This window comes from Podarcis melisellensis (genome assembly GCF_964234715.1).
Source record: "Podarcis melisellensis genome assembly, chromosome: 2".
NCBI classification, from domain to species: domain Eukaryota; kingdom Metazoa; phylum Chordata; class Lepidosauria; order Squamata; family Lacertidae; genus Podarcis; species Podarcis melisellensis.
Window position 1 is genome coordinate 118683633 of NC_138529.1, and position 17359 is coordinate 118700991.

The window sequence follows — 17359 nt, forward strand, 5'->3', positions numbered from 1 at the left end:
ATGAGAGAAATGGGGGAGGATGTATGTGTAGGAAGGGAGGAAGTGTGACAGGGAGAGAGAGGGAGAGAGAATGGAGAAAGGAGGAATGCGCATGCGAGAAAGGGGTGTGAGAGGAGGCAGGGTTTGTGTGTGTGTGAGAGAGAGAGAGAGAGAAGGAAGGAAGGAAGGAAGGAAGGAAGGAAGGAAGGAAGGAAGGAAGGAAGGAAGGAAGGAAGGACAGGGCCCAAGTGGGCCTCCCTTTGGCTCAGTGGTCCCAGGGCAACTGGCAGTTGGGGGCAAAATGGTCTTGTTATCCCAGAGCAGAGAAGCGAGAGAGCCAGCTGGTTCCTCCTCTGGCCAAATATGGGGCCACGGTGGTCCCCTTCCCCTTGCTGAAATATTTTCATGGGATCCAGGGAGTGTAACCCTCAAGGTCATCTTCTTCGTTGGCAATCACTTGTAGCCGGGTAATATTGTCTTCCATGAATATGGTCTTCATACACACTTAAAAACGGCAAATATTTAAAGTTTCTGTGGCACATTTCATACACATTTTTAAAATTCATGTTCACGTTTATATCCTACCTTTCATCCAAGGGCCTTAAGGTAATAATAATCGTGCAGCAGCCCATGAGGAAGTCAGAAGCAAATACAAAAAGTTGCCGGTGTGTTATAGTGGTTAGAATGCTGGATGAGGATTTCAGAGACTTTGGGCCATTACAGTGGTACCTCAGGTTACATACGCTTCAGGTTACAGATGCTTCAGGTTACAGACTCCACTAACCCAGAAATAGTACCTCGGGTTAAGAACTTTACCTCAGAATGAGAACAGAAATTGTGCTCTGGCAGCACTGGCGCAGCAGCAGCAGGAGGAGGCTCCATTAGCTAAAGTGGTGCTTCAGGTTAAGAACAGTTTCAGGTTAAGAACGGACCTCCAGAACGAATTAAGTATCACTGTATATTTTTATATACTCTAAGCCACCCAGAGTGGCTGGGGAAACCCAGTCAGATGGGCAGGGTATAAATCATCATCATCATCATTATCCAACTAAGTCTACATTCACACCATACGTGTAAAGGGCTCCTTTACACAGTCATTTCACCCCAAAAATCTGAGAGATAGAGTTTGTTAAGGGTGCTGAGAATTAATAGTGGGGGCCCTATTCCTATTGCAGTGTTTGGCTTCCAGACACTTGATGGTCTTGATCACCCTTCTCTGCAGACGTTCTAACTTGTCAATATCCTTCTTAAACGTCGGTGCCCAGAACTGGACACAGGACTCCAGTTGGGGTTTAGCCCAGTGTTTTTCAACCTTTTTTGGGCAAAGGCACACTTGTTTCATGAAAAAAATCACGAGGCACACCACCATTAGAAAATGTTAAAAAATTTAACTCTGTGCCTATATTGACTATATATAAAGTAATTCTCTTGAATAGGAATCAAACAAACACAAAGAAAGTATTTTATAATTACTTTATTATGAAATAGTAAGTAAACAGAAATATGAAAAATTATAAAATACTTTATTTTTAAATCTTTCGAATTTTTCAATTTTTCCCCACGGCACACCAGGCAACATCTCGCGGCACACTAGTGTGCCACGGAACAGTGGTTGAAAAACACTGGTTTAGCCAATGCAGAATAGAGTGATGCTATTACTTTTCTTGATCAGTACACTATAAGTTTGTTGATGCAGCCTAGAAAAGCATTGGCTTTTTTTGCCGCTGCATCACACTGTTGACTCATCTTAAGCTTGTGGTCTGCTAAGACCCCTAGATATTTTTATCAGCCAAACACACATTGACTTGGCAGTGAAACCTCATCGAGTCCAGTGGGATTTACTTCTGAGCAGACATGCAGAGGATCGCACAGAGAAACTTTCTGTGTCAAGTCTTTCATCCTCTCATCCGTCCATCTCTATTGATGCATACTCCTTTGTCTGTGAGGCTCGCAGCACACATTTCACAGCGAGGGGAAAATGGATAGAGGCAAGTTTTTCTCCCCATAGCATCAGAACCCATGGATCAGGAGTCGGACAACTCCATACCCTCCAATATTTCTCCAATGAAAATAGGGATGTCCTAACAAAAAGCAGGACATGCCGGGATCAAATCAGAAACCGGGACTGGAAAACAGGGACACTTGGAGGGTCTGCACTGAGTAAAAGTTATTTGTTATTTAAACTCTAAATGGAGGTGGTCTGGCATATTTATAGGAGGGGAAAGGGAACTAATTAAGGACTCTTGAGAGTCCCATGGACTGCAAGAAGAACAAACGCATCCATTCTTAAGGAGATCAGGCCTGAGTGCTCACTGGAAGCACAGATCCTGAAGCTGAGGCTCCAATACTTTGGCCACCTCATGAGAAGAGACGACTCCCTGGAAAAGACCCTGATGTTGGGAAAGATTGAGGGCACAAGGAGAAGGGGACGACAGAGGACGAGATGGTTGGATAGTGTTCTCGAAGCTACCAGCATGAGTTTGACCAAACTGCGGGAGGCAGTGGAAGACAGGAGTGCCTGGCGTGCTCTGGTCCAGGGGGTCATGAAGAGTCGGACACGACTAAACAATTAAACAACAACAAAGGGCTCTGTTCTGCATAACTCTGTAAATGGGGGGTAGATTTTAATTCCCACAAATGAATCCCCAGGCCTGTTTTTGTTGTCCTGTCCTGGAATCTTCCTCTGGCTCTCCTACCAGGCACCAGAGCCCAGCATTGCAAACCGCCTCTCCTTTCTTCTCCTTCAGTGCTGTAGACTCCTTAGGCTGAGCCAAGTTATATGGCCAGCCCAAGAAGCCTTTGGCCACCAAGCCCCTCTGCCCTTCCTTCTGGATCTTCTTTCCCCATCCTCTTCCTCTGTCTTTTTCTGTCTGACTCCAGGAGCACCAACAGCTCCAACTAACTCTGCTGAATAGCACCAACTATATATACAGTTCTTAGGGCCAACCCCAGCCAATCACAGTGTTTCACTAAGAATTCTATACCAGCAACCACCAATCAGGATGCACATCACTCCAGCCCCTCCTCAGCTGTCCGTCAAAGTTCCCACAGTGACAGTTAAACGGACTTGCACCTGACCAGGGTGAAGACTTCCCCCATCAAACACATTGCAATAACAAGTGCCGGAATACATTGCACAGTTTAAACAGGCAGGTTTTCTTCCCAGTCAATCATATTTGTATATTTGAGCCCCAGAAAGAATGGGAAATATGATCCCTTCCTTACCAAAGGATTTATGCCTGAAAATTGAAGGAAGAAACAGTTCCGATAAATTCATGATTGATGTTTTATTTTTTATGTGTGTTGGAAGCCGCCCAGAGCGGCTGGGGCAACACAGCCAGATGTGCGGGGTCATGGGCGTAGCCAAGGGGGGCAGGGAGGGGTAGCTGCCCCCCCAACCAATAGAAATCAATAAAAATACATAGCTAACCGAGGTTCTGCCCCCCCCAACAAAAGGCCTGCCCCAGAACAAAAATCCTGACTACACCCATGTGTGAGGTATAAATTATTGTTGTTGTGGTGGTGATGATGATGATGCAGGAGGGAAACTGACCAGCCTCTTTTCATGTTCAGGAAACAAAAATTACCGTATTTTTTGCTCTATAAGACTCACTTTTTCCCTTCTTATGGAGTGAATGCAGGCTGCGCAGCTATTCCAGAAGCCAGAACAGCAAGAGGGATTGCTGCTTTCACTGCACAGTGATCCCTCTTGCTGTTCTGGCTTCTGAGATTCAGAATATTTTTTTCTTGTTTTCCTCCTCCAAAAACTAGGTGCGTCTTATGGTCTGGTGCGTCTTATAGAGTGAAAAATACTGTAGTTCCCCACCAGCTCTGGCACTCCAAAGCTACACAACTACATCGCCCTCTTCCCTCCGCAAGGCTCTTTCCTCTCCTGCCCCTACACAGATTTGATAAGAGTTCAGAGTAGAGGCAGGAGGGGAGGAAGAGCCTTTAAAACCCAATCCAGGGTTTTTGGGGGTCACTTTGTAGTTGGATGGGTGTGGATTTTTTTGGGGGGGGGGTTCTTCCTCCTTTTTATTTTTAAAGAGTTCCTTCACCTGCCCACCCCTGCCCTCAAATCCATTTATTCCCACCCCACATCCAATGAGACCAAGTGTGACCTCTTGCAGTCTAGGCTTCCCAGGCAGTCTGGCATGGATCAGCACCACCACCCCATGGTGGGAAGGGGGGTTCTCTTTCACTGAATAGTAGAGTTGGAAGGGACCCCTCAAGGTCATCCAGCCCAGCCCCCTGCAATGCAGGAATCAATGGAGGTACCCCATCCAATTTGAAACCATACTGGACCCTGCTTAGCTTTGCAAATGTGCTAGTAGTTTGAATGCTGCGCCACTTCCCCCAAATGCATCCTCCTCCTGCACCTCTTGGATCCAGGCCTCCACTCCACCCATCAGCCTTGCCAAAAAATGTCACTAGGCCTGTTTCCCTCCCTGGAAGACCAAGGAGTGTGTCCCCCCTCTCTCCCACCTCACTTTCAAAACTTCCTGCCTCTCTAGGAAGAAGAGCTCAGTCCATTTAACCATTGGATGGCTGAGCTGCAGGAGCCTTCTGTCTCTCCCACTCTTGTTTTTGTGTGTGTGTGGGGGGGGTTAATTCTGCTTGGTTTAAAAACAAGAGAAGCTCTCTGCTGAGATCAGGCCAGTCCAGTGGCCCATCTAGTCCAGCATTCTGGTACCAGCCTCAACGGGAAGCCCAAAAGCAGGTTCTGAGTGCGACAACACACCCCATCCTGTGGCTTCCAGCAACTGGTGTTCAGAAGCAGCGTTTACTGCCTCTGACAGGGAGGTAGAACATATCTGAATTTGTACCTGGATAGCTCTTTCCTCCACAAATGTGTCTACTTCTCTGTGTCTAATCCATACCTGCCTCTTGCCGGAGTTCCATAGTTTAATTATGTACTGCACAAATCACAGAATCATGAGTGGGAAAGGAACCTGAGGGTCATCTAGCCTGACCCTCTGCAATGCAGGAATCTCAACTTAAGGCATCCATGGTAGATGGCCAGCTAACCTCTGCTTAAAAACCTCCAAGGAAGGCGTCTCCACCACTTACTGAGGGAGTCCGTTGCACTGTCTTAACGTATTTAATGTCACAAACCTCTTCCTGATGTTTAGTCGGAATCTCCTTTCTTGTAACTTGAAGCCATGGGTTCGAGTCCTACCCTCTACAGCAGGAGAGAACAAGCGTGCTCCACCTTCCATGTGACAGCCCTTCAGATATCTGAAGATGTCTATCCTATCTCCTCTCAGTCTCCTCTTTTCCAGGCTAAACAGACCCAGTTCTGGGGGCCACAATTTAAGAAGGATGTTGAGAAGCTGGAAGGTGTGCAGATGATGAAGGGTCTGAAAACCAAGCATTAGGAGGAACAGTTGAAGGAGATGGGTATATTTAGCCTGGAAAAGAGAAGACTGAGAGGAGATACGATTCTATGATTCTAATAATAATAATAATAATATAATAATAATAATAATAATATCTTTATTGTCATTGCCCCCTCTCGGGGACCACAAAATTACTTGGCTGCTCCATCCACCCAGGTAGGGCACTCCACACAAAATCAAAACAACTATAGAAACACTAATTAAAACAATACAGTATAATACCGCAAGGAAGATTAGATGACTTTCAAAGTCCAGGCTTCCCATTCAGGGCCGAGATCGGTCTGGAGAAGAAGCTGTTCTTAAGACGGCTCGTTCTTGTCTTCATCGTCCTGTATCTCCGTCCCGGCGGCAGGAGCTCGAAGTGACAGTGACCAGGATGCGATGGATCTTTTACTATGTCCAGTGCCTTCCTATGGCACCTTGTGGCATAAATCTGCTCTAAGGTGGAGAGTGGGCAGCCAACAATGCTCTCTGCTGCCTTAACAACTCTGCACAACCCCGTCCTGTCCTGGGTAGTACAGCTTCCGTACCACACACATAAGCCATAAGTGAGCACGCTCTCAATGGCACAGTGATAGAAGGCAAGCAGCAGTTTCTGCGGAAGATGGTTTTTCCTTAGAATTCTCAAAAAGTACAGTCTCTGCTGTGCCTTCTTCACAAGCCCCCTTGTGTTGACACTCCAGGACAGATCCTCTTGTAATTCAATGCCCAAAAATCTGAACGTTGTTACCCTCTCCACACGGACCCCATCAATCAAAAGTGGCTGAACATTGCTCTTCTGTCCCCTGAAGTCCACCACAAGCTGATGTCTTGTGTCTATTATTGACGTCACCTGCTGACGTCCCCATGCCTTGCCACCCATCTTCTGAGGAACCCACAGTAACGCTTAAGTGCTGGGGGGGAGGGAAGGGAGCAATGCCACCCTGTCTGCACCCCTTCACTGGTGCAGAAGATACATCTCTTCCTCCTGGTCCTTGACAGCGAAGGCATTCTCTTTGTGGGACCCACATGGTTTGTTGAATTCATCCTGTTCTGTTACGCCTGGAACAGTTTTGGCCTGTTTCATAAAGGCGCACAGTGCTTTTTTCCTGGGTCGGGACGCAGGGGTACACATACCTCTAAACATTTTGTGAATCTTTGTACTTTTGTCCATTTACTGCATTTATTTTTCCCAATTCGAACTATAAAATAGTGATTTTCTTGAGTCCAAAGGAGAGCACCCCTAAAGATTTTTTTTAAAGAAAAAAAAGTACTGATTGTGTATTATATGGTTGTAATCTGCCCTCCCTGTGATGGGCAGGAAGGAAATCTTAGGAAATTTTAAAAGTAATATTCATTTATTTAAACAAATGCAATTGTGTAAAATTCAAGCTCTAAAATGCTGCGGAATCCAGAAAGAGATTGAAAGCACTGAGCTCTATAGTATGTACAGAATGAACGCAATGAATTGTCTTACATTAAGAACTGCCTATTATACATTAGGCTTACCAAAACAACAACAACAACATACCTTGCCCCATCTGCAGAGCTTTCAAAAAAATTTCCAGTTGTTCCATTGCGGGAGTGGGGACTGCTTTCAGCTCCCTTCAACATAACAGCCTTCCCCCAGCAACACTAAAGCCACAATGCATTTAAATCACCGTGATATCACTTTAAAACTGTCATGGCTTCCTCCAAAGAATTGTGGGAGTATCACAGAGCTACAAATCCTAGAGTTCCCTGGCAAGAGGGACAGCCTTTTTAGCCACTCTGGGAAATGTAGCTCTGCTAGGGGAATAGGGGCATCACCTAACAACGCTCTACATGGGGCTACCTTTGAAGGTGACTCGGAAACTACAACTAATCCAGAATGCGGCTCCCAGTACGTTTCCAGCACAATTCAAAGTGTTGGTGCTAACTTTTAAAGCCTGAAACGGCCTCAGCCCAGCATACCTGAAGGAGCGTCTCCATCCCCGTCGTCCAGCTCAGACACAGAGGTCCAGCTCCGAGGGCCTTCTGGCAGTTCCCTCCCTGCGAGAAGTGAGGTTATAGGGAACCAGGCAGAGGGCCTTCTCAGTGGTGGCACCCTCCCTGCAAAATGCCCTCCCATCAGATGTCAAGGAGATAAATAACTATCTGATGTTTAGAAGACACCTGAAGGCAGCCCTCTGTGGGAAAGTTTTTAATCTTTGATTTTTTAATGGTCCTTTTAAAATTTTGTTGGGTGCTGCCCAGAGAGACTGTGGCAACCCAGCTAGATGGGTGGATTCTTCTTCTTCTTCTTCTTCTTCTTCTTCTTCTTCTTCTTCTTCCTCGTCGTCGTCGTCGTCGTCGTCTCCTCCATGACAAACTGCAGCTCCCAGAATTATTTGCGGGGAAACCATGGCTGTTCAAAGTGCTTTGAAATGTATGGTTGAAGTTGGCCTTAGCACCACCCGAGAGGTTCAATGTGCAACATGACCACTAGAATATACTTAAAGCAGGATACAAATAAAAAACTGCCTAGCCACAGCCTTGCCCCAAACATTTGACAACGTTAACGACACAGGATGACGGCAAGAGGAGGATTTCGTAGCTCGCAAACGCAAAAGGAAACAAAGCGATGGGACTGAATAGCATTTGCCCAAGAGTCCAACTGCTCATCTTTTAAATAAAACAAAGAATTTCCCATTAATATCGGTCTCCTTGCCAGATGAACAGGGAACCGGCGCTGAACCGTCAGCTGGGTTTGTGAGCAAGGGACCGTATATCCAGAGTTTTCCTGTGTGGCCTCTCTGATGTGAAGAAGCGCTTGATTTCTCCTTGAGGCTATTCCCATGCTGCAGGCACTCCTTTGGCTTCTCCAGGGAGTGGCTTCTCTGATGAGCAATAAGGCTCCCCCTGTACGTGAAGCTTTTCTCGCATTGTGAACATTTGTACGGCTTCTCCCCTGTGTGCATTCTCTGATGAGCGCTAAGGCTTGTGCTGTGACCAAAGTTTTTTCCGCACTGGGGACACTGGTACGGCTTCTCGCCCGTGTGGATTCTCTGATGGGAATAAAGCTGGGCTTTCTGACTGAATCTCTGCCTACACTCTGGGCACCGGAACGGCTTTTCCCCAGTGTGAGTCCTCTTGTGAGAGGTGAGCCTCGACCTCCGGCTAAAGCTCTTCCTGCACTCGGTGCACTTGAATGGTTTCTCCCCTGTGTGGATTCTCTGGTGGGTGGTAAGACTTGTGCTCTGGCTGAAGCTCTTCCCACACTCCATGCATTTAAAAGGTTTCTCCCCTGTGTGAGTTCTCCGATGCGAAGTAAAATTGGACCGGTGATTGAAGCTCCTGCCACACTCCTCGCATTTATAAGGTTTCTCCCCTGTGTGGATCCTTTGGTGTATCATGAGTGTCCCTCTTTCAGCGTAGCTCTTTCTACATTCAGGGCACTGAAACGGTTTCTCCCCTGTGTGGGTTCTCTGATGAGCGATAAGCCTCACGTTGTGGCTAAAGCTCTTTCCGCACTCCAGGCATTTGTACGGTTTCTCCTCTGGGTGGGCAGTGTGTTGGTGACTCAAGCTCGATTCCTCTGTCAAAGTCTTCCCACCCAATGGATACCTTTTCCTTCTCTTTCCCTTGTGAAACACACGTAAGCTCAGGATCTCCTCACCCAGAGAAGCAGAGGATTCAGTCCTCTCATCCCTGGAGTTGTTTCCATCCAGCATTTTAGGTCTCCTTCGCTTTGCAAACACCCCTTTCCCCGCTTCCTGCTGGACTCTTTCCAAAGACACCAGAAATGGCTCCTTGTAAATTTCATATTTTTCCCCTTCACCTGCTGGGGAAAAGAAAAGAAAATCTCATTAGGGGTTCAAGGTAAAAACTAAGACCTAGCAGCTTATCTTTGGTCAACATCTCCAATATTCTTCCCTTTTCCTCTTTACACACTGCGCTGAGACCTAGGTTACCTTTAGCGTATGCTAGTATTTCAGAGAACAACACACATTCATTTCAGGTCCATTCCCCACTTGATTTCTGCATATCAGTTTCCATAATTTTAATATAATGGGGTAGACAAGAAAAACCATATTGGGGAAAAGCTCACTCTTTTGTTGTTGCTGTTGCTTTGAGGGTAAATCAATTGATCAGCTACTAAAACAGTCGCTACAAAGGTTTGTTCTGACGTTCTGTACACCAAGTTACATCCAACTAGATGAGCATTTGTTCTGAAATTGTAGTCTAGGAAGGGCAGCTATTGGGGTGAGCTTTCGTATTGCAATCTTTCTGCCAGCGAACTGATTTGTCCTGACTTTAGGCAGGCTCTCAGGAGTCAGGAGGTGGGACTCCAGGGGAGTTGGCTGACACTGGGCTCGGGGGCAGGTGGGTGGTCCAACGGAGTCAGAAACCAAGTTCCAGAGCAAAGGGGGTATCAGACAATCCCCCAATATCAGCTATCTGGGACCCTGTGATTGGCAGGAGAGGCCTTGGTGATGTTGCTGGCACTGGCTGCTGCCCGGTTGGTGCTGTCCCATGGCAGGGCCTTCTTGGTGGTGGTCACCCATTTGTGGAATGCCCTCCCTGATGAGGTGCATCTGTTGGCCTCTTTATTGGCCTGAAGGAGGAGGAGATTAAAAACCTTTCTGTTCACCCAGGCCTTTGATGGCTAAAATACATTGCTATTGGAAACCTTGAAACGTTTGGCTTCAAGTTACAAAAAAGGAGATTCTGATGACACATCAGGAAGAATGCCCTCCAATCTCTGCTTAAAAACCTCCAAGGAAGGAGAGTCCACCACCTCCTGAAGGAGACTGTTCCACTGTCAAATAGCTCTTACTGTCAGAAAGTTCTTCCTGATGTTTAGCTGGAATCTCCTTTCTTAGAAAGAAAGGAGAAAAGAAATGTTTTTGCCTGGTGCCTAAATATGCAATGAAGGCACCAGGCAAGCCTCCCTGGGGAGGAGGACTCAACTCAACACTGCCCCCAAAAATATAGATCTATAATAAATAAATATGCTGGCTTGAAGAAACCGCAGAGGCAAACAGTGAAAGGAGCTTTGGGGTGAGAGCCAGCGACATGAGTTAAGAGGGCGAAGCCCCAAGGAAGAACCCGCAGCCGGATGATTCTGTCAGTCTTTGGTGAGATTAAGCAGAAGCTGAAAAATTAATGAAGAACCCCCCCCTCATTTCCCAGGGAATGAAATGGCCCCGCAAGACTCCCAAGAAAGTACCTGCTGCAGACATCTCTTCTTTGGAGTCCCAGAGAAAGGGATCCTCTCCTCCTTCCAGCCGGGAGATGAGGTCTGGTTTGGGAAATCCTTTCAAGGGAACTGAAAGACATGTTGTTTTGGGGTAGAAAATACTTTGGCATTCCAAGCCCACCCACTCCTATGTCCTCCGAAGCAGGGAAAGGCAGGTTCTTATATATGCTGCCAACAAATAGGAGAGGGGAATCTGAACTCCATGGAATTCATCTGATACTTAGTTTAAGTCTGGGGATATTTCTGCGTATGGGACACCTCAACCTGATGGTCATTTCGCCTCCCCATGAGAACCTAAGAACCACCCTCTTGAATCACAGAAAAGGCCTATCAGATCTAGTATAGTCTCTGGTCAAATAATCACACACACCCATCTGTTGTCTGAGGGAACAAGGAGTAGAGCTATGAAGGCCTGGGGGAAAAGGAAAAAAAACTGGGGAATTTCCAAGGTTTTTTTCTGAATTTGTTTCCGAAAAATTGGGGGAAAGAGGAAAATTTGGGGAGAAAACTGTCCCCCGTTTTCCCTTGCCTTCATATTTTCAAGAAAGAGGAGGAGAAAAACGGATGTTGTGTTCATGTTAGGGAAAACTGAAACCCCATTAAGCTTCACATCTCCAAAAACTGTGTTTTGCCAGTTTTCAATATGGCATTAGTCAGGTCCAGGAAATTATGGCCCAGGAGACGCATTGTGGGCCCACAGCCTTGCCCTATGTTTCCACACTGGCATCTCTGCAGTACAGTGACAAATTCCAAGAATAGGAATCTACCCCTTTAGCGTCAGTCCACCAAGGGATGATTGTCCTTACCCAAAGAGATGAAAGCCTCATAATTCTCCAGCATGACTTCCTTGTAGAGAGCTCTTTGGCCCTGATCCAGGAGATCCCACTCCCCTTTCGTGAAAGACACGACCACCTCCTCAAAGGACACCAGACACTGAAAGAAACACATATTCTCTACTCAGAAATAAGCTTCCTTACATACACCATTGCTCCCTGTTTGAAATTAGGGGCGGTTAAGCTACTAAGTTGGGGGGGGGTTATTCATTTATAATATTTATGTGTTGTTGTTTTTTTAAAAAAACTATGTTTGTGTGTTATTGTGTGTTTTGCAAATCTGTATTCCAATGTTGTATCTTGATGTATTTTTCTTCTGAGATACGATTTTGTTTGAGGTATGTATTTTATTTGTTTTTCCCAGTAGAATAATAAACATAAACAAAATGATGTGGGGGTTTTTTGTAATTTTTCTGTGCACTGTTTTGAACGATGCATTGTTATACTGAGTTGCTTGAAAGTTGTATTTATTATATAAATTTTATTTTTAACTTATACACACACACACACACACGGTTGCATTTAACATAGTGATAAGGCATTCATTCCAACAGTGCAGGGATTTCTATTGGTGCAATGGAATTCCCCCCATCTCCCCCCCCCAAAAAAAAATCTGTGCCAGGGGGTCTCCCAACTCTCTGGAGCACATATGGGGAGTGGGCAGCACATGAGCAGGGTGGAATCCTGCCACACTAGCAGTAATCCCTGAGCTGACGGAATGAGATAATTGAAAACCACCTACTGGTATCTACTATGTAAACGGCTTAAAGATTTCTCAACATACAAAGGCGGCATACAAATTAAACAAATCAGCTTTGCTATCGCCTTACTATTTTTTTCTTTTTGCTAGATTCAAGACTCTCAAGAAAAGTCATTTCCACAGCCTTCTCGCTAGATCATCTTCATATCTTTGGGCATTAAGAAGAAAGGGGAATGTTTTTCAGTACCCGCCTCCCGCAGCATAGTGAGACAGAACGGAGGTGTCCAGGCTGCCCCCTGCATCTCTGCCAGGTGGTCCCTAACTTACCTGAGATGGCTGCACACCTGTTCTTTCTGCTCCACCCCAAAGGAGGGAGGATCCTGGTAGTGCCTTTGATGCCATTGTGCTGCCTGGGGAGGAGACGGAGAAGATGTAAACAAGAGACTTCAAGTTACAAGAAAGAAAATTCCAACCAGACATATGGAAAAAATTTCTGACAGTAAGAGATGTTCAGCAGTGGAACTGTCTCCCTCAGGAGGTGGTGGACTCTCCTTCCTTGGAGATCTCCAAGTAGAGGCTGGAGGACCACCTGCCATGGATGCTTTAGCAGAGATCCCTGCATTGCAGGGGGGCTGGATTAGAGGATCCCCGGGGTTCCTTCCAATTGTATGATTGCTGCTGCCTGCTGAGCTCCCCATGCCTTGCCCCCCTGTCCCGTCCAACTCTACAATAGTATGATTCTATGATGATGATGGGATGCGTGTGGCGCTGTGCGTTAAACCACAGAGCCTAGGACTTGTTGATCAGAAGGTCGGCGGTTTGAATCCCCGCGACAGGGTGAGCTCCCGTTGCTCAGTCCCTGCTCCTGCCCACCTAGCAGTTCGAAAGCATGTCAAAGTGCAAGTGGATAAATAGGTACCGCTCCAGCGGGAAGGTAAACAGCGTTTCCGTGTGCTGCTCTGGTTCACCAGAAGCGGCTTAGTCATGCTGGCCACATGACGTACGCCGGCTGTACGCCAGCTCCCTCGGCCAATAAAGCGAGATGAGCGCCGCAACCCCAGAGCCGGCCATGACTGGACCTAATGGTCAGGGATCCCTTTACCTTTATGATGATGATACTAATACGACTAATAATAACCCCCATATACAACAATAATACTAATAACCCCCATACGCAATGGATTATACTAATAACCCCCATACGCAATGAATAATACTAATAATAACTCCATATATGATGAATTAAATAACAACAGCAACAACCCCCATATACAATTAATAATAACAACTAGTGTTTTTTTCTGGGGGTCGCAAGGGTACGCATACCTCTAAACATTTTGTGAATCTTTGAACTTTTCTCCATTTACTGTATTTATTTTCCCCAATTTGAATTATAAAATGGCGATTTTCTTGAGTCAAATGAGAGTACCCCTAAACATTTTTTTAAAGGAAAAAAAAGCACTGATACTGCAATAATAACCCCCGTATACGATGGCCTTGCAGAGCCAGCTATAAAGCAGGCGGGTCCCCTTTTCTCCGAAGCTTCAGACCTCCGCCCGGAACGTCACCCTTCCGGAAGCCAATGCCGGACCTGTGCGCTCGCCGTCGCCTTCCCCCACCGACGCAACGTTCCAACTTCCTGCCCCTCTAGGAAGCGGGGCTCAGTGCGTTTAACCCTTGAGGGGCGCAGTGGCAGAAGCCTCCTGGTCCTCGCCCATCGCGCCTGGATCCTTCCTGGGCGCTGATTTTTGGGGGGAAGCCGGGAGCGATCCTCCTCTGGTTCCCTCTTTGCTCAAAGGCAACGAAAGACAAGTTGCTTGCACTCTGTCTTGCGCCCAGAAACATTTCAAGAGAATCATAGAAAGGGATACCTGGGGGTCATCTAGCCCAACCCGCTTGCAATGCAGGAATAAACTCAGTTAAAGCATTCCTGACAGATGGCCATCCAACCTCTGCTTCAAAACCCCCAAGGAAGGAGAGTCCACCATACACGGAGGAGGAGGGCGGACTTTTTTCGGAGCCACCCAGCAAAGTTTTTAGTCATGCTCTTTTGTCCTTGTCCTGCAACAGGCTTTAAAAATAAAATGGTGTGTTTGTCTCATTTGGAGGGATTGGGTTGGCTGGTCCAAAGTGATAATGCCCAGATATTGAACATAATGGGCAGCTTACTTATTTCTGTCCCATAGGGATCCCAAAATCAAGTTCTGGCAGCTGTGCTCTTATGCCTGGGGCCACCAGCTCTTGAGGCCATGATCCCAAATCTCCAGCTAGAATAATCCCAGAAGACTTTTTTTTTAAAGTCCACCTAGTTGGACATAAGGAGAAAAACCTGCTGGATCAGAGCTATAGGATCCATTTCAGATTAAAATTTTATAGTCACACCTAACATACAACACAGAAACAAGATTCCAACAAAATTCCTGGACTTCCCTCCTTCCCTTTGTGGCTCTTACTGTTAATCATTTCCTCCTGCATCTTTGATGGTAATCCAAATCTTTTACCTCTCCATTGTGTCCAAAATTCACCATTAAACTACAAGTGTTGTTCCAATTCTACTAACGATTTTAACTGTTTACAACGGTTTTTAAGATAAATTATAAATTTCCCCCATTCCTTATTAAAATTTTGGTCTTCCTGATTTCTGATTCTTCTGGTCATTTTAGCCATTTCGGCATAATCCATCAACTGGACCTGCCATTCTTCTCTGGTAGGCCATCTCTTGGCCATCTCATCTAAGCATCCTGAGCCTATTGATGATTAAAAATAACCTAAAATGTGATTTTCTTCTTCTTACCTGCACTGATGATAGTCATTGTTTGGATGGAGGGTTGGGGTCCTCCACTGCCACCTACACCACTACCACCTGGTTCAGACTCACTGGATTTTTTCCTTACCAAATTTTTTTCAATTGAGACTTGTTTTTGCCGTTGTTTTAAGGTTTTTATAAAGTGAGACATAGCGATATCATTGTAGATGTTAGTGGCATGACTTAGAGCATCTTTATCAGGGTGATATTTTTCGGCAACAGCTTGAACTTCAGCCCATTTTGCAAGCATTTCTTTAATTGCTGCTGTAGGTGCACTTTCTCTGCTCTCCTCCTCCTCCGAAATTATTTCCCCAGTTGCTGGCTTAATTTCCTCAGTTGCTGGCTTTTGCTGCTCCGTCAGAATGTTTTGAAGTTCTTCTGTGGTGAGCTCAGTCCTGTGCTCCTGCACTAACTCCTCCACATCAGCACCACTCACTTCCAAGCCCATGGAATTTGCCAGAGACACAATATCCTCAACAACAGGAGCATCCTCTTCAACAGCCTCCGTTCCATGTTCTTGGACAGCATCTGGCCACAATTTCTTCCACGCTGCCTTCAGTGTTCTCTGAGTCACATCCCTCCATGCTTTGTCTATCATACGTAAGCAATGGAGGATATTAAAATGATTCTTCCAGAACTCTCTCAGGGTTAGATCTTTGTCCGAGGTCACCTCAGAGCACATTTGGAACAGTGCTTTGGTGTAAAGCTTCTTAAAATTCGATATGACCTGCTGGTTCATGGGCTGGAGGAGAGGAGTCGTGTTAGGGGGCAAAAACTTTACACTGATAAAACCAAACTCTTCTATCAACTCATCCTTCAAGCCTGGAGTGTGACCTGGAGCATTATCCATAACAAGCAGACACTTCAGTGGAAGATTTTGGTCTTGGAGGTATTTTTTTACACTTGGCCCAAACACTTCATGAACCCACTCAATAAAAAATTGCCTGGTTACCCGAGCTCTGCTGTTCACCCTCCACATCACATGCAATTTGCTTTTTATGACCTTGTTTTTCTTAAATACCCTGGGGTTCTCGGAATGGTAGACTAACAAAGGCTTCAACTTAAAATCTCCGCTTGCATTTGCACAAAATAAAAGTGTCAGCCTGTCTTTCATGGGCTTGTGTCCTGGCAATGCCTTTTCCTCCTTTGTTATATAAGTCCTCTTTGGCATTTTCTTCCAAAAGAGACCTGTCTCGTCACAGTTGAAAACTTGCTGGGGAACGAAGCCCTGCGACTCGACATAATCTTTAAATTCCAAAACAAATTGGTCAGCCTCTAATTGGTTGGCACTGGCAGCTTCATCATGTCTCACAACACTGTGGATGCCAGTTCTCCTCTTAAATCTTTCAAACCACCCATGGCTTGCCTTGAAACTCTCAGTCTCAGCACTTGGTCCAGGGGCGTTTGCGATGAGGTCAGCATGCAACTGCAAAGCTTTTTCACAAATTATGCTTTCAGAAATGCTGTCACCGGCCTCCTGTTTCCCAGTTATCCATATTAAAAGCATTTTCTCCATTTCTTCCATCGTCTGTGTTCGTTGCTTGAGCGTCTTAACACCCTTTGCAACATTGGCCCCCTTAATAGCATCCTTCTTTTTTATGATGGTACTAATCGTAGATTTGGGCATCCCAAACTGCGTTGCCAGATCACCTACACGGACCCCACTTTCATGTATGGAAATAATTTCCTTCTTTACCTCAACAGTTATCACGGTTCTCTTGGCTTTGATGCTTTTCTTCATGTCAGCAGTCCCAGGAAGCTGAACTGAGCTCCACATAATCCCCAAAATAATGGCAGAAGGGAGAGTCTCCCAAAAGAAGGAGCAAAGCAGAGACAAAGGCACATGCGGCAGACTCACATAAACAAATCCCAAAATCCCTTGCAGAATCCCAACATTTTCCCCTCCTCCCCCTCCCACAGGGTGGGTGGGCTTATTTGGTAGGTGCCACCCACCTTGCTACCAGCTGAGGGCGGGGCAAGGGCGGGAAAGGGCTGGTGCTTTTCAGCTGAGGCTCACTGAAATATACTCGGAGTCGAGAGTGGATTTCATGCTCTTTATTCAGCTCATAGTAGAGACATCACCTTGCCAACAAAGGTCCGTATAGTTAAAGCCATGGTTTTCCCAGTAGTGATGTATGGAAGTGAGAGCTGGACCATAAAGAAGGCTGATCGCCGAAGAATTGATGCTTTTGAATTCTGGTGCTGGAGGAGACTCTTGAGAGTCCTATGGACTGCAAGAAGATCAAACCTCTCCATTCTGAAGGAAATCAGCCCTGAGTGCTCACTGGAAGGACAGATCCTGAAGCTGAGGCTCCAATACTTTGGCCACCTCATGAGAAGAGAAGACTCCCTGGAAAAGACCCTGATGTTGGGAAAGAGGGAGGGCACAAGGAGAAGGGGACGACAGAGGACGAGATGGTGGGACAGTGTTCTTGAAGCTAC

The 17359-nt window shown here is 46.1% G+C and overlaps 1 protein-coding gene across 10 annotated transcripts in view; it reads right to left on the reverse strand.

Moving 5' to 3' along the window:
* LOC309364359 (tigger transposable element-derived protein 1-like) overlaps nt 1-17359 on the reverse strand; it is a 122199-nt gene that overhangs the window by 6070 nt on the left and 98770 nt on the right. The window contains exons 1-6 of one of the 10 annotated variants that reach the window (XR_014165824.1): nt 14906-16802; nt 12439-12521; nt 11385-11511; nt 10549-10647; nt 7709-9159; nt 7238-7647 (exon numbers count right to left, since the gene is read on the reverse strand). Coding sequence is in view for 4 of the 10 variants with exons in the window: in XM_081901444.1 (XP_081757570.1) it covers nt 7997-9159; nt 10549-10647; nt 11385-11511; nt 12439-12521; nt 14906-16694 (3261 nt within the window). In the remaining 6 variants the exon portion in view is untranslated. Of the gene's footprint in view, nt 1-7237; nt 9160-10548; nt 10648-11384; nt 11512-12438; nt 12522-13437; nt 13569-14905; nt 16812-17359 lie in introns of those variants that run through there. The other 9 variants (XR_014165825.1, XR_014165826.1, XR_014165827.1 and 6 more) reach the window with 9 other exon arrangements.